General features: G+C 40.6%; 3 protein-coding genes across 3 annotated transcripts; all 3 read left to right on the top strand.

The window, feature by feature from the left end:
- The first annotated feature begins 4558 nt into the window (after window positions 1-4558).
- LOC120545000 (olfactory receptor 6N1-like) lies at window positions 4559-5488 on the top strand. Its single transcript, XM_039778924.1, has one exon. It carries the CDS (start codon window positions 4559-4561, stop codon window positions 5486-5488), a length of 930 nt encoding a protein of 309 aa, XP_039634858.1.
- A 5950-nt stretch (window positions 5489-11438) lies between these two features.
- LOC120544991 (olfactory receptor 4E2-like) lies at window positions 11439-12368 on the top strand. Its single transcript, XM_039778914.1, has one exon. The coding sequence runs from the start codon at window positions 11439-11441 to the stop codon at window positions 12366-12368; it is 930 nt and encodes a 309-aa protein (XP_039634848.1).
- A 10532-nt stretch (window positions 12369-22900) lies between these two features.
- On the top strand, window positions 22901-23743 carry LOC120544982 (olfactory receptor 4S2-like). The gene has a single exon (XM_039778903.1). The coding sequence runs from the start codon at window positions 22901-22903 to the stop codon at window positions 23741-23743; it is 843 nt and encodes a 280-aa protein (XP_039634837.1).
- Window positions 23744-23946: the final 203 nt, after the last annotated feature.

Below are 23946 nucleotides of genomic sequence, written 5' to 3'. Positions count from 1 at the left end.
ATAGTGGTCGTAATAAGCAAGTCTCAGTTTCAACTGGAAAGAGAAGACTTGGAGCTGCAGGTTTGATAGGTCGACTTGCAGCAAGAAAGCCATTGCTAAGACGTCAGAATAAGAAAAAGAGGCTTGCCTGGGCCAAGAAACATCGTCAATGGACTACTGAAGACTGGAAGAAGGTGCTATGGACTGATGAATCAAAATATTAAATCTTCAGTTCATCACGCAGGATTTTTGTACGCCGTCGAGTAGGCGAGAGGATGGTTCCTCAGTGTGTGACATCAACTGTCAAACATGGAGGAGGAAGTGTGATGGTCTGGGGCTGTTTTGCTGGATCCAGGGTCGGTGATTTGTACAGAGTTAAAGGCACCCTGAACCAAAACGGCTACCACAGCATTTTGCAGCGCCATGCAGTACCCTCTGGTATGAGCCTAGTTGGTCAGGGGTTCATCCTACAGCAAGATAATGACCCAAAACATAAGTCCAAGCTTTGCCAGAACTACCTTAGCAAAAAAGAACAAGATGGTAAGCTTAAAAACATGGAGCGGCCAGCACAGTCACCAGACTTAAACCCAATTGAGCTGGTTTGGGATGAACTGGACAGAAAAGTGAAAGCAAAGCAACCTACAAGTGCCACACATTTATGCAAACTTCTGCAACAGAATTGGAAAGAACTTTCTGAAGAATATTTGATTTCCATTGTAGAAAGAATGTCACGAGTGTGTTCAGCTGTTATATCTGCCAAAGGGGGCTACTTTGATGAGTCAAAATTTTAGAATACGTTTTGGTTTATAAATAGATTACATGATTTATTTTTTAACTTAAATTGTTCATTTGTTCTTTGTTCTTTCATTTCAGAGTACAATAAGACATTGAACTGCATGAATTTCAATAAAAACCTGGAAAAATTGTTCTAAAACTTTTGACAGGTAGTTCAATTCAATTCAATTCAATTTTATTTATAGTATCAAATCATAACATAAGTTATCTCGAGACACTTTACAGATAGAGTAGGTCTAGACCACACTCTATAATTTACAAAGCCCCAACAATCCAACAATTCCAGTAATTCCCTCAAGAGCAAGCAGGCGACAGTGGCGAGGGAAAAACTCCCTCTTGGGAAGAAACCTCGACAACCCAGGCTCTTGGTAGGCGGTGTCTGACGAAGCGGTTGGGGTGTGATGAACAGTGGCTATAGTAGTCACATTAATAATGGAACAGTGACTGGATGTAGCGGAAGCTGCAGGGTTCAGCAGGACGCAGCATGACATTGCAGGGCACGCTGAGCTCAGCAGGGAGTGCAGCAGGACCACGCGACAGCTGCAACCAGGGCTTGGTGCCAACGTTCTCCAAGGAAATATGCTGGGGAAAAAGCAAAGACTCCGGGAGTAAACTCCCAGAAGCTAGGATTAGTAACAAGCATTTCTGGGACGGGCTGCACACAAATAGTAATAGTAATAGTAACAGTAATAGAAACAGTAATAGAAAGGGAGAGGAGAGAGCAGCTCAGTGTGTCAAAGGTAGGAAGTCCCCCGGCAGTCTAGGACTATAACAGCGTAACTATAACAGGTAACTAAGAGAGACAGGTCATAAGGAGAGGTAGCTTTAGTAGTGTAGTGTATTTCTAAAACGTATAATATATAATTTAATACCCACATTACATGCAATTTGTTCATGTTATTGAAGTTGAGGAAATTAATGGTCGGTTAGCTATGCAGCTCTCCTATTAAGTTAGGTGAACCCAGAATGAAAACCGTGTCGGTACTGTATTTACTCGTCGTAAAAATGGCTTCTGTGTCAGCCAGACCCCATAGGTTGTTTGCACAAGCAGTAATTACGACAAATTTTTATGTTTATTGGTAGGCAGCAGGAAGTCCTGTACCTGTATCATAGACCTTTTCAAGACAACGGACGACCCACAGCAGCAGACTTACTTCATTATTACAGAACACTCTGATTTTTACAGATTTTTTATTATCAAGAAAAAAAATCTCCTAGAAAAACATCTCAAAATCAAAATAAAATAAAACCTTAATTTAATGTCTAGATGCCACTAAAACAAAGAAGTGGTACTAGATTCAGCGAGCCTTTCTGATTTGGTTAGTTTTGTGAAGAAGTAGACTTTCCTAGGAACTTTGATATTTATTTACTAACAGTACCTACATAGGGCCAGGTAATAATAATAAAAGATGTCAGTGCACATGGATGCAGCGGTCCCTCCAGGTCAGATAAACATAGTGTTAAATGATACCTTAATGTTAGTCCCAGCAGGGCTGGCTATCGCCAATGATTTCCCGTTTCGATTCAGATGAATAAGGTCCTGAATCAATTACATTTCCAATTTAATATAAATTAGGTTTGCTTGGATATAAGAGATTCTTAGAGAATTCATGCTGTTAATCGTACAAGCAAGAAGCAAACCATCCATCCATCTTCCTCCTCTTATCCGGGGTCAGGTCGCGGGAGCAGCAGCTCCAGCAAGGGACCCCAAACTTCCCTTACCAAGCCACATTAACCAGCTCTGACTGGGGGGATCAAGAGGCATTCCATAACCTCAACTGGCTTCTTTTGGCGCAAAGGAGCAGTGGCTCTACTCAAGTTCATCACGGACGATCTATCTCTAAGGGACGCCAGCCACCCTATTTAGAAAAAACATTTTGGCCACTTGTTCCCCAAGATCTAGTTCTTTTGGTTATGACCCAGCCTTCATGACCATAGGTGATGGTAGAAAGGAATATTGACTGGTAGATTGAGAACTTTACCTTCCGACCCAGCTCTCTTTTTGTCAAAACGGTGCAGTAAAGCAACCGCAATACCGCCCACGCTGCCCTGATTCTCCAGCCAATCCCACGCTCAATTGTCCCCTCACTCCTGAACAAGACCCATTGGTACTTGAACTCCTTCACTTAGGGTAAGGACTTATTCCCTACCTGGAGTAGGTACTTCATCGGTTTCCTGCTGATAACTATGGCCTCATTTTTTGAGGTGCTGATCCTCATCCCAGCCGCTTTGCACACCGCTGAGAACCGATCCAGTGAGTGCTGAAGGTCACAGGCCGATGATGCCATCAGGACCACATCATCTGCAAAAGCAGCAATGAGATCCCCAGCCCACTGAACTGCAACCCCTCCCCACCACCACTATGCCTCAATATCCTGTATATGAATATCACAAACTGTTATGTTTTACACAAGGATTCAAAACAGTTGACACAGTTCAGAGGTGAATCAACGAAGGAAGGTTTATTTACAAAAAGGAACCATGCAAAAATGAGCTGCAGGGCTGCGGTGGAGAGTGGGCAGACAGGTGGACGAGTGCGTCTGAACACGGGCGGACTGGCAGCATCCTCACAAGGGCGGAGATCTAGCGAGGAGGAGACACATCAAAGGTTTCTGGGAAAAGCTATGTCACTGAATCGAGCCGTAGTGTAGTTTACCACAGAGGTGAACAGACGAACTGGTGAAGATTGGTTGTGCAGCTGGAGTTTATCAAAGAGCAGGTTGATTGTGGGATGAGCTTCAGGTGTGAGATGCTGCTGGGGATCAGGAGAGGGGAGCGAGTGAAGGCTTGAAGGTCACGCCCCGAAATGCACACAGACTAGCCAGAACATGACAGAAACAACAGTGAGAGGAACCAGAGGAAACAAGAGGGATGAGAGAGAAACACAGCCAGACCATGACACAAACAGGATTGGTGACAAAGCGCAGCCCATCACTTGAAACGAGTCCGACTCACTAGAAATGTAACTTCACATCACGGCGATGCAGGCAATGTTTAGTGACTGAAAATCAGTCAGTGAAAGATTCAAACCAACTTTACATGTTTTGGTTAAAAAAATTATTTATGATTGTAACGGAAGAATTCATTTAAAAGGACACGAAGTTTTTATTTTTTATTTCATTACATAGTCATACTAGTAGATGGACCAGAAAGGGGGGGGAGAGAGAAGGGATGACATGCAAAGGGCAGTAGGTCGGACTCGACACCGGGACCCTGCAAAAGACCAACACTCCTCTTGGAGAGCTAGAGATCGCCTCCGCAAGAAAAAATATAAGAACATTGTGAACAAAATTTTGAGCCATTTTACGCCTTTATTGCATAGGCCAGCTGAAGACAGAAAAGGGGGGAATGGGGGGGGTGGCATTAAGCAAAAGACCGCAGGTCGGAATTGAACTTGCAGCTACTGCAGCAAGGACTGAGCCTCTGTACATGGGGTGCACGCTCAACCAGGCAAGCTACCCAGGCACCACTAGAATAATGATTGTAATAGTTTTTTAATAGTTTCAATCAATACAGACAATCAGGGTGTGATTTCATGATGATGTCGGACTTGAAAAGAATAAAAGAAGGAGAATCAGTGTCTCCGCTCAGTTGGGAGGGGGTCACTGTGAGACTATAGCAGTGTCTCAACCTGTGTTACACTGAGGTGTGTTTTTATATTATTGATGTTTTTTCTTTCACAAAAAAGCTTTTAAAAAGCTGCCAGAAAATGTTGCATAATTTCTGTTATATGTTTATCCACTAAACACTGTTAACAATCTCTTTAACAACCAAAAGAATAATCATGATCAACTCTACACAGGTTTCATATTTCAAACTTGGTGCCTACTTTGACACCGGGGTTTTCAAGTATTTATATTTCATGATTGTTATGTCTTTATATATGTTAATAGTTTGTACCAATCTATTGGTGATTGTGGTTATCTGTATGAACAGAAGCTTACATGAACCTATGTACCTTTTTCTGTGCAGCCTGTTTGTAAATGAACTGTATGGTAGTACAGGGTTGTTTCCATTCCTTCTGGTTCAGATCCTCTCTGACATTCACACTGTTTCTGCATATCTTTGTTTCCTGCAGATTTTTTCTGTGCATTTCTATGGACATGTAGAATTCTTTACCTTAGGAGTCATGTCTTATGACAGATACCTTGCTATCTGTTATCCTCTGCAATATCACACACGTATGACATCTAACAAGGTTGCTGTGCTTATTGTGTCCGTATGGTTATTCAGTGTACTTGGAATTGTTGTCATGATGTCTCTGAGTGTCCCCTTACAGCTGTGTGGGAACACGATTCAAAAAGTGTACTGTGACAACTACTCAATCGTTAAACTGGCATGCTTTGACACAACCGTCAATAACATATATGGACTTGTATATATGTTTACAGTATTATTTGCTGTTATAATTCTCATTCTTTACTCCTACATGATGATTCTTAAAGTGTGTTTTTCTGGTTCTAAACAGACCAGACAGAAAGCTGTCAGTACCTGCACACCTCACCTTCTTTCCCTACTAAACTTTTCTTTTGGGTCTTTCTTTGAAATAGTGCAAGGGAGATTTAATATGAACAGTTTACCCATCATGTTACGCATTTTTCTGTCATTGTACTGGCTTACGTGCCAGCCGCTCTTCAATCCTGTAATGTACGGACTGAAAATATCCAAAATCCGTAACATATGTAGAAGTCTTGGTTTTGGTAAAAGAATGTAGAACAGGCCTATAGAGCTGGACGATGTTACCTAAAGTCACGATTAATTGAACATTTGACCCTGATGATGATTAATGACAGTGATGTGATTTTTTTTTTTCACTGATGAGGTTTGAACTGTAAACATGCTCAACTATTAGAAGAATGATTTTATTCATAATGAAAGAGTGCATATATTAACTTTGTGATGTTAAAATACTTAGAGGAAACACACAGATGAACATGTTTTTGGTTATTTATTGAACAACAACAATTGAAATCACAGCACACGTTTGATAAGAAAGTCTTTGCAAACAAAACAAATGATTGGAAATATTGGCATGTCAAAAGTAAAACACAGGGCTTTTGAGTGGGGGAGCGGAGTTTGTGTCAAGGAAAAGTTGGTAAGACTTTCACCCAGGAAACGGATGTTTGAATACTTCCTTGTTGTTTTGGCGACTAAACTTAACTGTTGGCGCCATATGACGGTTATGTTTTGTCGGCTTAACTCATCTATAACGGCTGCTTTTGGTTATTCAGGACCACCTCTACCCTGGACATCACCGGCTCAGACTGCTTCCCGCTGGAAGGAGCTACGGGAGCATAAAAAACACAACACTGATGACTCCATGGGCCATCAGGACACTCAACAAACATACAAACCAATAACTTGCCTTTATTTTAACAAGTGCAATAATATTACAATAATCATACATCATGTGCAATATTTTATCCGTCCCATCCTAAGTGTTTTATGTCTTAAATCGTTTTTGTTTTTAGCTATTAATCATTTGTCTTGCTTTTATATCTAATGCACCTTCAGTTGTGGAACTCACAATTGTATTGTATGGGTCTCTGTGCAATGACAATAAAGGTTTATCTTGAATTTTGGTTTCATTTGCTTTTTGATTTAATTGTCCAGCCCTAATTTAGAATATTTACTGTGTTCTCTAACAAAGTTGGAATAACTAGAAAAAAAGTCAATGAAATTCACTGACGATAGTGGTGTTATCAGTGATGTTAATGTGGTTGAAATGTTTCCCTAATGTTGTAAAATAAAACATGTAGTATAAGTTGGTTTGAATCTTTCACTGACTGCTTTTCAGTCACTAAACATCTCCTGCATCTCCGTGATGTGAAGTTACATTTCTTAGGAGGTTCACGTCAGGCAACAGCGTAGGGTCCGTATCCATGCATACTGTACCTAAGAAAGTACCTACGGCATTGATTGAATGCAGAATCATTAATCAAGCTTAACATTTTTTTGTATGTTTAATGTTACAGTTTACTCCTTTTGGTGTGACTTGGATGTTACACGACAGTACAGGAACTTTTGACATCAGAGTTTTGCTTTAAGAAAACGTGCTGCGCTAACAAGCTAAAGTTAGCTGAGTCGATGAGCTAACGTTAGCTTGTTAGTGTTTCTCAGGTCTGCTGAATTATTCATTATGCAGATGATTCAGAATAACTGTTGCCGAGATACGCAACACCTCCTGTTTTGACTGCCACATCCACGAAGTCGGTCCTCCATAAATTGCACATTTTTACGCTCTAGGAGAAGTAAGAAAAAATAGGTCTTGCATAACTCATAAAAAAATGTAAACAGCGCCATCTAATGGCCGATTTACTCCAAATTTGGCATGGATGCTCAACCCCTATGAGCAACAACTGTGTCAAGTTTCGTGATCATCGAAATAACTGTGGCCAAGATACGGAACTTCCTGTTTCAACAGCCACCTACAGGAAGTTGGTCCTGTATAACCTTTGCATTTTTTTAACTATCCAAATTCTTTTGATAGCTTTTTGTCATGAGGGTCCACAGATATTACTTGCAAAGTTTCGTGAACATCGGAATCCAAATTAAAGCCTTCCACGTATTAGGGGGCGGAATGGAGCCCACTTACCGTGGATTTCCACAGGATGCGAAACGGCTCCGAAACGGCGGCGGAGTCATTAGGTTTCCATTAAAGTCAATGTGTGTATTTCCACTGGCTGCAGAACGGCTGCGCACCGACTGCGTCCCAGCTCCGGCGACACGCAGCCCTCCGCAGCAGATACCAGAGCTTCTATTTTTGCCGGACGCCGGAGAGCTCCGCAGCAATTCAGCACACGGCAGATAGTGCGGGACAGGAAGTCGAGCACAGAAACAAAATAAATATCCGGTTAATTTTCAAAATAAAATACACCGTGCTCACGGCGGATCATATTTCCCTGCACTACACCTTGAAAACACAGCACAGAGTTGTTTCCCCTCTACTCCTCTGGATTGAGGATGGCGGAGCACGCAGTGGAGCCGGTCCGCAGCCGTTACGCATCTGGTGGAAATGAGGAGTTACAGGTATGGTCCAAATCGCTGTACAGTCTCGCAAAGCTCCCAGGTTTTGATGTGGGCGCCAATTTTTGTGAGTTTTTCGTATATACTGAGGACATAAAAAATGTGCTCAAGGGCAAAAAACAATTAGGGGGCGCTATAGAGCAAACATACCACTCCCAAGTCTAAATGTGAACTCAGATCAAAGAGTTTTCGTGAGTCCTAAAGTCCTAAAACATCTGTTCGTAAAATGAAAAATTTCGCACGAAAACCAAAATGGTCAACTTCCTGTCAGGTGGAAAAATAAAACAAAAAATGCTCCATGGACTTCAAGATGAGACCTATGTTCCCTCAAAACTTCATATCTTAACTTCTCATTCTTTTTCGAATCATGGAGCTCGTTAGGGGGTGCTATGGAGCCCCGTGGCAACGCACGAGCCCAATCACTACAGAACTTTGTAGTTTTCGTTATGTCTGACGTGTGCATATTTTTGTGAGTTTTCCAGCATGCTAAGCCCCTCAAAAATGCGAGTAACACGGGGGAATAATAATAAACCTTACAAAAACAATAGGTTCCTCGCTCTTTCAGTAATAGGCACCGTTGGGGCCTTGCATTTTGTGCTCGGGCCCTAATAATTTGTACAAAAACAGTAGCTCCATCACACTTCGTTCTAGGCACCATTGGGCCTAGCACATTTGTGCTAGGGCGCTAATAAACAATTTGCACGGCCAAGAAACCCCACCAATAACGCTGACCAGCAGGAAGCTGTTGATGATCATAGGCTACTGCTCAGAGTGATATCACACAATCTCTCAGCCTCCACAGGCCTCTTTAAAAGATAAAAGCATTAACCCTGGGTGAAGGGAAATGTTCAACACTAATATTCTCAGTACCAGATGTACCAAACCAGATGTACTTTATTAATTGACATTAGAATACAATGTTCTTTAATTAATCTAATTCCTTCTTTATATTGGACTTAAGTATACAAAAAAAGGATCAATCTGAGACGAAGAGTTCAGTTAAGCAAAGTTTACTGAGTCCAGCATAAGAGTTACAACACAGCTGTGGCTTAAATCTTTGAGTCTAAGTTTCCCTAGCAACAGACATGAAGTAAGAGCCCGGTCCACCAGGATCTCAGTTCAAATGAGCTCCAATCTATTCTCTCCCTTAAAGCGCCCATATTATACTCATTTTCAGGTTCATAATTGTATTTTAAGGTTGTACCAGAATAGGTTTACATGGTTTAATTTTCAAAAAACACCATATTTTTGTTGTACTGCACAGCTCTCTCTCACTGCTGTAGATCCTCTTTTCACCTGGTTTCTGTTTTAGCTACAGAGTGAGACCTCTTTTCTTCTTCTTCTTCTGTACTATCTTTGATTGTACTCGCATACGCTCAGTAGCTCAGATGTAGATCATGTCAGCTAGCTAGCTCCATAGGAAGTAAAAGACAGGCTGTTTCTCCAACTTCAGTCAGTTACAAGGCAGGATTAGCTGGGAGACTTCTAAATGAGGGCGCATGTAAGTAGTTCTTTTGTAGATTATGGTGAACTTGTGTGTGTTGTAGCAGTGCTTTGCTATTGAGAGACGAGTACCATGCTAGTGTATAGCATTAGCGTTAATCTAATAGCAAGCCACGCTCTACGTTATCCAGCTCATTTCGTGTTCGACCAGCCACCAGGAGACTGAAGGCAGGACACATTCAGAAACTGTATCTCACTCAAAACAGCATGGATGGATTTTTTTCAAAGTTTGTATGTGTGTGGAAGCACCAGAGACACAAAATAACACCCCAAATACCAGAAAAAGTGTTTTTTTCATAATATGGGCACTTTAAGCTGTTATCCTCCCCTCACAGGGGGTGTCTCCTTGTTTCTAGGCAGAAACTGTTATCTTCACACACACACACACACACACACACACACACACACACCAAGGTCAGAGCCTCTGTGTGGTGCAAGTTCCTCTTCTATTCTTGTAACTTTAACTGTCTTTCCTTTTTTTCTGCTTATCTTTCTGATACACAATGCATATAAGGCGTAAACTATAGTTAAAGACTTAAGCTTAATCTTCTTGTGCATCAGAGTTCACCCGGAGTACTTTTAACCACTTCCTCAATGACTGCTAATATTCTACAGCACTCATTTGTTACACTGAAACAGTAGTGTAACTTTTCATGATGTAAAGTTTATTATTGGTTTATTATTTCAATCACAATCACATTTTTCCCAAGTGTGCAATCCTTCTTTGGATCTGAGGCCCAGTAGGAGGTCCGACTCACTACTGAGAACCCAGATACAGCTCTCACTTTGGGTGTACAAACCAAGAGAAGGGATTGCTTCACCCCATTCTCCCACAGAACCTCCTACAGTAACTCCTGTGCGATCCAGAGCCACAAAACACCCCAGAAGCCTATTTCCAGACTGTTATGAGAACCACAATGGACCCCAAGATTCTATTTTCTTTAATCAGGTGTGGGATGCATAGTGAATTAAAGTGTGCCATGCCAAATCATTACTCAAATGAACATCTAGACAATAGAAGGCACCAGCAGTTTTGATTTATAAATTTGTTTTGTTAAAGTTAGATGATTGTTGAATTGTTAGAGCAATAAGTATTATAGTTAGACACATGCACACAAATGCTGCGGGGTAAACTGGTTGTGTCGAATGCTGTGTTCACACCAAACGCAGAGCCAATTTTTTGCGTAGTGCTAAGTCAATGCAAAGACGTGAATAGACGCAAATTCATTGTTTTTAATGGGGTATTTAATCCTCCCACGTGTCCTGATCTTAACTCTCTTAAGTCTTCCCAGAAGTCCCTCCCAAGTGTTCTACAATATTCCTTTTGTCCCATGGATGGGTGGATAAGGACGGAAATGCTGATAATTGGTAAAATAATGGTAAAAAACAAAGAAAAGAAATCACCAGCCCCGTAGCAGGGGCGGCTGCCGGGCTCAGCCCAGTGCAGTCAGCCCAGTTCTAATGCTCCCCCTCTGCCCTGGAGGAAACTTTGCATTTTGGGGCCAACTTTTCCCATGATTTCTTCCGTAATGTCATGCAAGTCGTAACGCAGACAAAAGATCTGCACAATAAATAAGTCAGCAGACCTGATAGACACTAACAAGCTAACGTTAGCTCATCGATTCAGCTAACTTTAGCTTGTTAGCACCACACGAGACATTTGTTTTCTTTCCCAACAACTGACTGATTTGTGCCAGAGCTTGCGCACACTTCATGGACAAGAGCGTAAAGCAAAACTCTGACGTCGAAAGTACCTGAACTGTCGTGTAACACCCAAGTGCCATGGATGCTCAACCAGGCGAGCTACCCAGGCGCCCCTAGAATAATAATTTTAATAGTTTCAATCAATAGACAATCAGGGTGTTATTTGATGATGACGTCGGACTGCTCAAGAATAAAAGAAGGAGAATCAGTGTCTCCGCTCAGTTGGTAGCGGGTCACAGTGGGACTATAGAAGAAAGTGAGCATATCACAGTTAGATTTATCCAGTATCTCAACCTGTGTTACACTGTGGTGTGTTTTTATATTGTTGATGTCTTTAACAAAAAAGCTTCCGGAAAATGTTGCATAATTTCTGTTACATGTTTATCCACTAAACACTGTTAACAATCACTTTAACAACTAAAAGAATAATCATGATCAACTCTACTCAGGTTTCATATTTCAAACTCGGTGCCTTTTTTGACACTGGGGTTTTCAGGTATTTATATTTCATGATTGTGATGTCTTTATATATTGTAATAATTTGTACCAATCTATTGCTGATTGTGGTTATCTGTAAGAACAGAAGCTTACATGAACCTATGTACCTTTTTCTGTGCAGCCTGTTTGTAAATGAACTGTATGGTAGTACAGGGTTGTTTCCATTCCTTCTGGTTCAGATCCTCTCTGACATTCACACTGTTTATGCTTCTCTTTGTTTTATACAGATTTTTTCTCTGCATGTCTATGCAAATGTAGAATTGTTTACCTTAGGAGTCATGTCTTATGACAGATACCTTGCTATCTGTTATCCCCTGCAATATAACACTCGTATGACATCTAACAAGGTTGCTGTGCTTATTGCGTCCGTATGGTTATTCTGTGTACTTCACATTGTTGTCGTGATGTCTCTGAGTGTCCCCTTACAGCTGTGTGGGAACACGATTCAAAAAGTGTACTGTGACAACTACCCAATCGTTAAACTGGCATGCTTCGACACAACCGTCAATAACATATATGGACTTGTGTTTATGTTTACAGTATTATTTGGTCTTATAATTCTCAATCTTTACTCCTACATGATGATTCTTAAAGTTTGTTTTTCTGGTTCTAAACAGACCAGACAGAAAGCTGTCAGTACCTGCACACCTCACCTCGCTTCTCTGATCAACTTCTCTTTTGGGTGTTTCTTTGAAATAGTACAGAGCAGGTTTGATATGAGCAGTGTACCCATGATGTTGCGTATTATTTTGTCATTATACTTTCTGACCTGCCAACCGATCTTTAACCCTTTAATCTATGGACTGCAAATGACTAAAATACGTAGCTTATGTAAAAGTCTTATCTTTGGTAAAGTAATGTAGAACAGGGCTATAGGGCTGGACGATGTTACCTAAAATCACGATTAATATGAACATTTGACCCTGATGATGATTATTGAAAGATTTTTTATTTTATTTTATGTTTTTCACTGACAAGTTTTGTACTGTAAACATGCTCAACTATTAGAGGAATGATTTTATTCCTAATGAAATTGCATCTCTTAACTTTGTGATGTTAAAATACACACAGATAAACATGTTTTTGGTTATTTATTGAATATTTCCATCAATTGAAATCACAGCACACATTTGAAAAGAAAGTCTTAAGAAAAAGGTAAGTTTGCTTAAAAAGTACAAAATACATGACTTGCTTGATCATAGGCTACTGCTCAGAGTGATATTACACAATCTCTCAGCCTGCACAGGCCTCTTTAGAAGATAAAAGCATTAACCCTGGGTGAAGGGAAATGTTCAACACTAATATTCTCAGTCCCAGATGTACCAAACTAGATGTACTTTATTAATTGATATTAGAACATAATAGGTTATTTAATTGGCACTTATTTGTTACACTGAAACAGCAGTTTATCTTTTCATGATGTAGAGTTTTTTTATTGGTTTATTATTTCAATACGAGTCCAAACACATTTTTCCCAAGTGTGCAACCCTTCTTTGGATCTGAGGTCAGAGGTCGGAGGTCAACGGGCCGAAACCAAAACGGACTCCACAGGAGCACAAACACTGCAAACAGTAATCATGGCAACAGCAGAGTGTCCTCCCATGATGCAGAGTGTGCTAATTGGCCTGTTAGTGAAGCTGGTTGGAGCCTCAGAGTGGTTCAGAGGTCTACGCACGGCGGGTCTGGGGTCTGGTCTTGTGTTGTGGTACAGATGGAAATAACTGCTGCTGTTGTTGATGGCGCTGACACAGAAAGAAGATCTGCCGGGGCTCATTACTGTCAAACGATACAGTAAACATGATGAAATCACACACCAGAGTCCCCACTGCCCACTCTCTGTTCACCATACATCTCACTGTAGCACAAACAATGTCATACATGTTTATGATCTTTGGCCTGTAGAGGAAATAAAGTTTTCACTGACCTTTACCTGGATGACCTAATATGTTAGTGTTTGAGCATTATTAAGTTCTGGTAGGATTCATATATTTTCATGGAGTTTTTTTTCTCACTGCAGTGATACAGAAGACCATTGGCCATGAACTCTGCACTCATTTTCATCTAAAGATACAGGACAATAACATGTGTGTGTTACATCAAGTACAATGGCTTCCAAAAGGCTCTTGTGCAGTATATCGGATAAAAAAATGTCTTGATGACAAATAGGCAAATGAAAATAGTTTTCATGTCAAGTTGAATGTGAGTTGATATCAGAAGCAAAAAAGAAAAAATCGTAGCCCTAGCACAGGTTAAACGTGTAGAAATATTGGCAGTTAAAAAGTTGCTGACAGTTAAAGTTGCATTATGCTTGTTGCAAAAGGGCGTGAACTCTGACGCACAGAAGTTTAAGCCTTATTTGTACGGTGGCCGACAGGCAAACTGCAATTTAAGAAAACACAAGCAAATTAAAAAAACAACTTCATTAATGAGCGAATTGCTCCACAATATGAATACACATTGATTATCACTTATTTTCTGGGTAACCGTTGTTGTATAATCACAATATTACACTTGAGGAGGCCTACACTTCAGTGATGCGCCTTTTGGACCTCAAAATTAAACCCTTCATGTAATATGGCTTAAACAAACATCAACGTTAAATGCTGATGCAGATTTAAATGTTTTATTACCACGAGTTTACAGACACGTCTCTGCTGATTGAGTATCAACTGTGACCTGAGCCAAGCAAAAAAAACGAGAGAAAACATATCTCAAACATAGACCATATATTTACAGTCTCTGATCTCAAAGCAGTTGCACACCGTAAGCTTGAACGTGTACCGGCTCTCTCTTTCTTTTTGCATTGCTTCTTTTTTCGGGGTTTGTGTGCTTTTCTTTTTGCATCGTTTCTATATTTGCAGCGCGTTTATGTATTTGGTTGTGTTGTGTGTATTTGCAGCGCGTCTGCTGAATGCTGCGCATGGGTTGTAGAATTACTGAAGTTTTTTTCTTAATATGCATGTGTTTTCTTAAGTTGCAGGGCGTTTGCCCCTGTCGGCCACCATATATATGGCATAAAAGTGCATTGCGTACCAGACAGATGAGCAGAAAAACAGCAAAGAGAGTTAAAGTTACGAGAACAGAAGAGGAAGTTACACCACATAGAGGCCCCGACCTTGGCGGGTGTGTGTGTGTGTGTGTGTGTGTGTGTGTGTGTGTGTGTGTGTGTGTGTGTGTGTGTGTGTGTGTGTGTATGAAGAAAACAGTTTCTGCCTAGAAACAAGAAGGCCATTTTAGGCCATTATTTGACAGGACAGCTAAAGTCATAAAAGGGGAGATAGATAGGGAATGAAATGCAGCAAAGGGCGGTGGCTTAAACTTCTATATATGGGCGCCAGGTGAGCTGAGAGAATTTGAACAGTGACATTAAAGGTAGAATGTTCTACAGCAGCGGTGACCAAATAATTTCATATGAAGGGCCAATATGTAACTGGATGGAAGACCAAGGACCAAAAATAAATGTTGATGTTGAAAAATACCAAAATTCTTGTTTCTTCGTAGATAAAACTTACATATTTAAGTAGTACTGCACTAAAACTCCTGTTGCTGACCACCAGAGAAACAAAAGATGAATAAATACATTTCAACTTTTTAGTTTTCTCATTGTTAGCTTTATATTTTACTGAAAGATGTAATATAACCTATATATGTTTTATTTACTAGATAGTTGTATGTGTGATTTCTTTATTTCCAACTAGAGCTGGGCAATATATCGATATCAATATCATGATATGAGGCTGGATATCGTCTTAGATTTTGGATATCGTAATATCGTGATATGACATAAGTGTCTTTTCCTGGTTTTAAAGGCTGCACTACAGTAAAGTGATGTCATTTTCTGAACTTACCAGACTGTTGTAACTGCTCTATTATTTGCCTTTACCCACTTAGTCATTATATCCACATTATTGATGATTATTTATCAAAAATCTCATTGTGTAAATATTTTGTGCAAGCACCAATTGTCAATACTACAATATCGTTGCGGTATCGATATCGAGGTATTTGGTCAAATGTAATGTAATGTAACGTTAACTAGTTAACGTTGTTGTCCCTACAGCTGAAATTACTGTGTAGCGATCATAGACCCTATATAAAGATGCAGCGATAGGCGCTCACCAGATCTGCTGTCATTGCCTGGATTGGAGGACAGGACTTGCTCCCCTTTTCCCCACTTTTTGCCACAGCTGATAAATTATTTCTTTCAGCGGATTGATAGCTGTCCTCCAAACCGACCAGAACTGCGTCCATGGTAACGCTCTGCTATGCATGGCAACGGTGTGTTATACTTAGCACACTTAACAGTCTGTTATCAAGAAATAGCAGACTGCAGAATGCAACCAAACAATGTAATAATTAAACATATGTAGCACCCGTACAACCACTCTGTGAGTCACTTATGTGAGAATGGGGGTGCTTGGGTTCGGTGTAGTTCAGATGGATACCACGAAGGTGCACCTAATAGGTTACTAATGAGTTGCAAAACCTTTTAACAATAACAATAATGAGACCCAGAGATGGTTTTCGTTCCAGCAAAGAAAATAGAATAGAATAGGGCAACGCCCTAGTTTATTTGAACACAAGAATTGGGCAAATAGAATATAAAAGCTTTCCTCAAAACGCCATATTAAACATATAAACATACAAAAGTAAATAACCAAAAGATTTCCCCAACAATTAAATAATGGTTTTTGGTTTTAATTTTAGCCGGGAAACCCCGATAGTGCCAACCACAATTGTTACCCCAGAATAAATGTTCTAAAAGTTCCCCTTCCTTAGCCCTTTTCTAACAATCGAGAATACACAGAAAACTCTAACAATAAACAAAACAAAAAAAAACCCCGCAAAGTGTCCTGAAACCAGTCTTAGAAAATGCAGTGATGGGCCCAATCACACACACATTCACACACGTTCCAGTTTACTCACGTTGACGATTTGAACGAAACAAAAAAACACGTTGCAGGACTGTTTAGTCTTGCAAAACATTGAGAGCGTGGAAACTTTGGTCCGGATCCTCAGGTGCGTTGCGATTAACCGACAGTTCCGCCTAGCATACGTCCAGCCTCCGCTCCGTCTCTCCAGCTCCGTCAGACAGGTCTCCGGCTTCGTTTTACTCAGTCTCTCCACTCACCACCATCCCAGCCCGCGGTCCTCTCCTCTGAGCCTCCCGCTCCGTTTTCTTGTCTTTTCTACTCTTTCTAGCGTTTTGTTCCTCTTCTCAACGCACCAGCGTCCCGTGCTCCACCCGGATCCAGCGGAGAGAGAGAGAAAAAAAAAAAACTTCCAGAACCTTCTGCTGTCTCTCATCCGGTCACGTGTATATTCACGTTTCATACCTGAAGCCAATCACTATTGACTATACCGCGTGAATGCCTGAATGACCAATAAAATACTAACAAAAACAGTAAGAATAAAGTAATAAAAAGGCTAACTACATAGAACCTCTGGGAATATTATTTAGCTAAATAATATAAACGTTAGTCTTAATCACTGTCATGAAATAAAATTACAAATATTGAGCTCCTTTTAATTATGTAAAATACATAAATATTTCCTTGTTCAGCAATCAGGTGTCCTCTGTTAGTTAGCCTATTTAAAGTAAATAAGCGTTTACTTTAATAATCATGAGACTCGTTTTTGAGAGTAAGAGAGATTAATCATAACCCACCCCATTCCCATTACACTATAATACCCAAGTTTACGACTGGGTTACACATATAAATAGACCACAGAACGGTGCAATTTCTGTGAAAACTCCTTTAGGAATTTGTTGTAATTTAAACGTAAACTAAAACCCAACTGCAGTGACTCTGACTCTGTAATCTAATCTAAATAATCTAAAATCTACCATCGACCATCACATTTACTGCACTCTAATACAAAGAAACAGACAACTAAAGATAGCTAGTTGGTTAGATAGCACAGTTATCTAAAACTAAAGTTAACTTTACTAACAAATTTTTCTCTCACTGTAAATGTAAAAACACCTGCTAAAGCTAATTATTTTAGCATTATAGCCATAACAGTCAACTCAGATTTTGGTAAAGATACCTTTAAATTACACATTTAAATTAGGGCTGGACGATGTCACAATGTATAAAAATTTCCATTGTTTATATTTTTCTATATCGTGCATGTACCTAGCTTTGTTCCGTAGCTAACTACATCTACAGTTTATATGTTTTCTAAAGATTCCATTAACACTAGAAGTGCCGGAATTCCATAACTACTAGTTCTGCTGTGAGCGGTCATTTTGACCGCCATATTCCAAACTCTATAATCTCTCATGATAAATAACTAATTGCGATATTGTATTATGTATTGTGTTAGGATATCTTTAGAAAAACGTAATAACGCCGACATATACATTTTATCAAGTTTAATTATACATTTGAGTAGTAATAGGCCTATGTGTTTCAATAATTCATATCATGGCATAGTAAACTGTAATTATTTCATACATTCATATCCCGAAGAATATGGTGTGGAAATTCATTCAACTTAACTCATAACAGCCAAATAACAATTAAAAGTATCTTATTTGAACATTTATAACCTAACCTAACCTGGCTCTGCCTCCGTTTTTGTGTCTGCTTGGCCGCGGCCCTTTTTTTCCTCCATAAACTCCGCTCTCAGCTCCTCTGCCTGTTGCTGCATGAACTTCCTCCAGACAATTTCACAGCTGGTGCACTCCTTGGAGAGGATGTGTGTAATGATTCCAGCCAGTTCGATTATGTATAAAGTTATATGAACATGTAAACAGCCACCGGCCATCTACGTGTACCGCGCCTTTCACAGAGCGAGCGCCCGGTGTTTGCCTTCTGATTCAGAACAGAGTCCATCCACGCCGTAGTAGCCTATGTTACCGACTCTGGCTTTGCCGTCGGCCCATCGGTGATGCCCACACTTGTTACTCGAGACTGCTAGTTACGTTTCTCTGACAGAGACTATGGTAGTTACTAAGCAACCAAGCTGCATCTTCAACCGCGCGAAAGATTAAAAACAATACCGTGAAAATCCGAGCGGTCAATATGACCGTGTGTAATGTATATAAAAAAAAATTAAATTAAAATACAGACTCTTTTAGGAAAAGTCAGGCAGCAGCAGGATTGTATTTTTTTATTCAGCAAAGTTATTATACATATAAATTTCAAAACTGTCAAAATGACTGTCATGGTGGTTCTAGTGTTAAAGCTACAACTATAACTGATCCGGCTAACATGCTGCTAAGAAGATGAACCATACATGACAGCTGCTCTTCACCTAACTGTCATTTAATCACGTAGCCAAACAGCAGGTTGTATGTGAGCTGTACAAATCTGCAAACAGCAGACAGACACAGTAAGAGACCAGCTGGTGAACATAGTTTAGCATTTAGCAGCTAAAGAGACCATGGCCGTGGGAACTAGGGGTGTGGAGGGTGCTGCAGCACCCCCTAGCGAAAGGACGAACTACTACAACCATAATTTTAAAAAAAACACACATTGATTATTAATATAAACCTAATCCCGTTCATTACAAATTAAATGTAATACATTTTATAATTTGGTAAGTAAGAGAAACACATAATTTGATTAGAATGAATCTGCCGATTTTGCCAAGAGTGAGGCGCGGCGTCCGCCTCGGATGCTCATTCATGAGTGGTGAAGAGAGTTGTGGAAACTTTCCCGGTTGGTCAACAGACGTTAGCTAGCCATGGCACAAAAGCACGTTTGGGATTTCTTTATGAATCAACCACAGAGAGAAAACTCAGCAACTGTAACCGAAAGAAGTAGCAGCAGCACCTCTCCACCTGTCACTCCCACAGCGACCCTGCTAGCAACAGACGACGAGGGAGCTAATCTTGTAAACCAAGCTAGCAACGCCAGGGGACATCAACAACATCAACTTGTTATAAAATTATTATTATTATTATTGTTTCTCTTGAGTACCTTTTTGTTCATTGAAACCCTTACAAACTGCGTACGTAGTCTGTGTGTGAAATCTCTGCGTTCTGGGTCAGAACTAGCCCCTAACACTGAAAGAGACAGAAGTTTCCTTCAGGATTTGGAGAGACAAAAAAACAGCTAAAAGAGAAAATATAGGACGGAAGCTTTGATTATACACACACGACATTGTGGCACGGGCTACAAGCATGCACAGAGATGTTTATGCTCAACGCATTTTTCTTTGCAGTATTCTCCGAAATGCCAAGAGGCATACAAACAAAATAATCTGTGAGCAAGCAAGAACTAGTAGAGAAGTAAACAAGCTGCCTGGCAACAGTAGTAAACACATCAATGGTAGACGTTTGTGTACTCTAATAACATTACTGTCACTTACCTCCAATTGGAAATGACTCTGCCGCTTGATGTTACGAACACTATTTCCATGAGGGTGTTTTTTTTGCTTTGATAAAGTGATCACTTGTGTTTTCTCGCATCCTCCATCAACATGCTACTTCTTTTCCCAGTGTGCTGGCTCCCTCTTACAGATATTTAGGCTTTTTGACTGCTTGTGGTCTGAAGAATTATACAGATGTTTGTACCGGCTCGGCCAGTCTTCACAGCTGACCATGTTGAAATGAAAGTGTGCTCCGAGTTACAAAAAATTCAGAGGTGCACGACCACGCCCCTCAACAACTTGTAGAGCCTTCGCAATGGATACGAAAGACGTGGTGATGCCATTTTCTGTCTCATGCCCGTCGTGCCAGGACCTAGCCTGGTTGACACCAGGGGCCCTATCTTGCACTCAGCGCAATTGCCTTTGTACACCGAGGCATGTATGATTCCTATTTTGCACCCGACGCACAGCGGACTTTTCCCTCCACAGACGCACTTCGGTAAATTAGGGAATGTATTTGCCCTCCTGGGGGCGGTTCAGTGAAAAGAGGAGGCGTGTTCTGGCGCAAACGTTACTTGGTGCTATTCTGCAGTTTCAGAAAACAATTCCGCCACTGACCAGGAAAAACCTGGTCTAAAGTCAGTGGCGCTAGTCTAAAGTCAGTAGCGCGTTATTCAGATGCTATTTTAGGGGCGCATGCTTGGCCATAATGTAGCGTGGGCACAACGCGCATACACTTCTCTCATCTAAGTGGATGCAGTAGTTCCCATTTTTGGAAACCATACATAATTACAAAGGAAAATATTACTGAAAATGCGCTTCAGGTGTTTGGATAGGTCAGGAGGCACTTTACAGTACAGTCCTCAAAAAGTCCCAGCATTCTTTGTGGCTTGTTGTGGTTTACACAACATTTCCATGAATCATGGATGTGTTGATGACATAAATGAGGAAATATTAGAGGACTTAAGGAGACGTGATGTTGAACTACGGCGGGATCTGGTCCGGGAGTAATTCACGATGTGCTCCTGGTGGAGCGGGTGGATGGAGATAGAGTGGGGGGAGGAGGAAGGGTCACAACAGGAGCAGGTGGTGCGTTTGGAGGCCCACGCTCCATGGCTGCAGCAATCCTCTCCAGACTTGAGGAGATGCGCCCGAGAGGCCGCAGCAACATCGCCACCCGGTCAAAACGGGCATTTATTACTTTGCCGCATCTCGCATCGGCAGCTCCCGCTGCCGTGCGCCAGGCAAATCCGCCGTCATAATAGCAATCTGCCATGGAACAAGCGCCCTGCTCTTAAAGGGAATGTGAGATGACACTCTGATTGGTTATTTTCATGTTACGCCCAAACCACACCTAGCTACTTCAGACCAACCACACCTAGCTACTTCAGACCAACCACACCTAGCTACTTCAGACCAACCACACCTAGCTACTTCAGACCAACCACACCTAGCTACTTCAGACCAACCACACCTAGCTACTTCAGACCAACCACACCTAGCTACTTCAGACCAACCACACCTAGCTACTTCAGACCAACCACACCTAGCTACTTCAGACCAACCACACCTAGCTACTTCAGACCAACCACACCTAGCTACTTCAGACCAACCACACCTAGCTACTTCAGACCAACCAGACCAACCACACCTAGCTACTTCAGACCAACCAGACCAACCAGACCAACCACACCTAGCTACTTCAGACCAACCACACCTAGCTACTTCAGACCAACCACACCTAGCTACTTCAGACCAACCACACCTAGCTACTTCAGACCAACCACACCTAGCTACTTCAGACCAACCCATTTTAGATTGGCGTGGGGCGCAAGAGTCATTTATCCCGCCGGTATAATAGCAACAGCGCACGAGATCCGCCCACAAAGCTACTTGCATTTTGCGTTTCATACTTGCGTTTCAGATCGTTAAAATAGGGCCCCAGATCTTTTCCGCCCATCTAGTCTATATATGGGCGCCAGGTGAGCTACCCAGGTGTATTTTTAAATGTTCTTGAATCAGTGCTATTACCCCCTTTCAATTTACCAGTCAAAACAGATGCAAGTCTTTGTTCAGTTTGTTACAGAATGGAACAGATTCACAACAGTAACCTTGTTAAGAAAAACGTTTCCTCCAGGTTAAACTTTTGGTAAGTGACACTTTTTCTGCTAATTTCTGATTTCTGTTAGTTTCATCAAACTGTGAAAATGTGTTTGTGTTGAAGAGTTTAGCTCTGTTCTAACAGCTGTTAGCCACCCTGTTTAGGATCACCAGGTGATTTCAACAATGGGAGCTAACCATGCTAACCATTATGGAGCTTATTTAAAATCAATATTTAACTCAAGTGTAGCGTTGCTGACAAAATTAGACAGGACTGAAGGTGATCTGTTAGTGTCAGGATAAAGTCAAACCTGTTTGATATTATCGAAAGTTTGAAGTCTTGCTAGTAAAGTTAAATCATGTGAACGTTGTCAACAACCAATGCTCCCTCCAGCACCAAACCGGGTAGAGCCAGTGATGTTTATGGTTTCATGGCGCTGTGTGTAAATGTGTTATTTTTTTCAAGCATCACTTAGAAACAAGCACCTACTCGTTGCCACAACGAGCAGGTGCTCTGATAATGAGGTCAGACTGCTGCTGTGGGCGTCTTCTCACTGGAAAAGGTTAAAAGTCGTAGAACCATAGTTTCACCTCAGTTAGGACGGACTCACAGTCCAACAGAATCAGATGAATGTTAGGATTCAGACAATGTCATAAACTGTTGTCTAATGTCTTACCTTTAGTATTACAACACATACTTGAGGAATGGTAAATATGAGGAATTAATTTCTCTCCTGTTTGTTGATTGAATACTGTTTGTGATCAATGCTTTATCTGTACACAGTCTGAAGAAAGCTTTAAAGGTTTAACTAAACTTTCAGAAATCCTTTAACAAAAATTATCTTGTAAAATGATATCATTTTTGTTTTTCAGAGTCAGGAGGATCATGGTAAACGCTACGCAGGTGTCATTTTTTAGACTAAGTGCCTATTTTGACACAGGGCCTTTCAAATATTTATATTTCATGATTGTTATGTCTTTATATATGTTAATTATTTGTGCTAATCTTTTGCTGATTGTGGTTATCTGTAAGAACAGAAGCTTACATGAACCTATGTACCTTTTTCTGTGCAGCCTGTTTGTAAATGAACTGTTTGGTAGTACAGGGTTGTTTCCATTCCTTCTGGTTCAGATCCTCTCTGACATTCACACTGTTTCTGCTCCCTTCTGTTTTATACAGATTTTTTCTCTGCATGTCTATGCAAATGTAGAATTGTTTACCTTAGGAGTCATGTCTTATGACAGATACCTTGCTATCTGTTATCCCCTGCAATATAACACTCGTATGACGTCTAACAAGGTTGCTGTGCTTATTGCGTCCGTATGGCTATTCTGTGTACTTCACATTGTTGTCGCGATATCTCTGAGTATCACCTTACAGCTGTGTGGGAACACGATTCAAAAAGTGTACTGTGACAACTACCCAATCGTTAAACTGGCATGCTTCGACACAACCGCCAATAACATATATGGACTTGTGTATATGTTTACAGTATTTTTTGGTCTTATAATTCTCAATCTTTACTCCTACATGAGGATTCTTAAAGTTTGTTTTTCTGGTTCTAAACAGACCAGACAGAAAGCTGTCAGTACCTGCACACCTCACCTCGCTTCTCTGATCAACTTCTCTTTTGGGTGTTTCTTTGAAATAGTACAGAGCAGGTTTGATATGAGCAGTGTACCCATGATGTTGCGCATTATTTTGTCATTATACTTTCTGACCTGCCAACCGATCTTTAACCCTTTAATCTATGGACTACAAATGACTAAAATACGTAGCTTATGTAAAAGTCTTATCTTTGGTAAAGTAATGTAGAACAGGGCTATAGGGCTGGACGATGTTACCTAAAATTATGATTAATATGAACATTTGACCCTGATGATGATTATTGAAAGATTTATTATTTTATTTTATGTTTTTCACTGACAAGGTTTGTACTCTAAACATGCTCAACTATTAGAGGATTGATTTTATTCCTAATGAAATTGCATCTCTTAACTTTGTGATGTTAAAATACT

The sequence above is a fragment of the Perca fluviatilis genome, chromosome 2 (assembly GCF_010015445.1).
Source record: "Perca fluviatilis chromosome 2, GENO_Pfluv_1.0, whole genome shotgun sequence".
Classification (NCBI taxonomy): Eukaryota; Metazoa; Chordata; class Actinopteri; order Perciformes; family Percidae; genus Perca; species Perca fluviatilis.
Note: the sequence above shows the minus strand (reverse complement) of the source record. Positions and strands in the feature narration are given on the sequence as shown.

What these genes read in the sequence shown, in the direction of transcription:
- LOC120545000 (XM_039778924.1), top strand. Translation starts at nt 4,559, where the DNA reads ATGATCAACTCTACACAGGTTTCATATTTCAAACTTGGTGCCTACTTT.
- LOC120544991 (XM_039778914.1), top strand. Translation starts at nt 11,439, where the DNA reads ATGATCAACTCTACTCAGGTTTCATATTTCAAACTCGGTGCCTTTTTT.
- LOC120544982 (XM_039778903.1), top strand. Translation starts at nt 22,901, where the DNA reads ATGTCTTTATATATGTTAATTATTTGTGCTAATCTTTTGCTGATTGTG.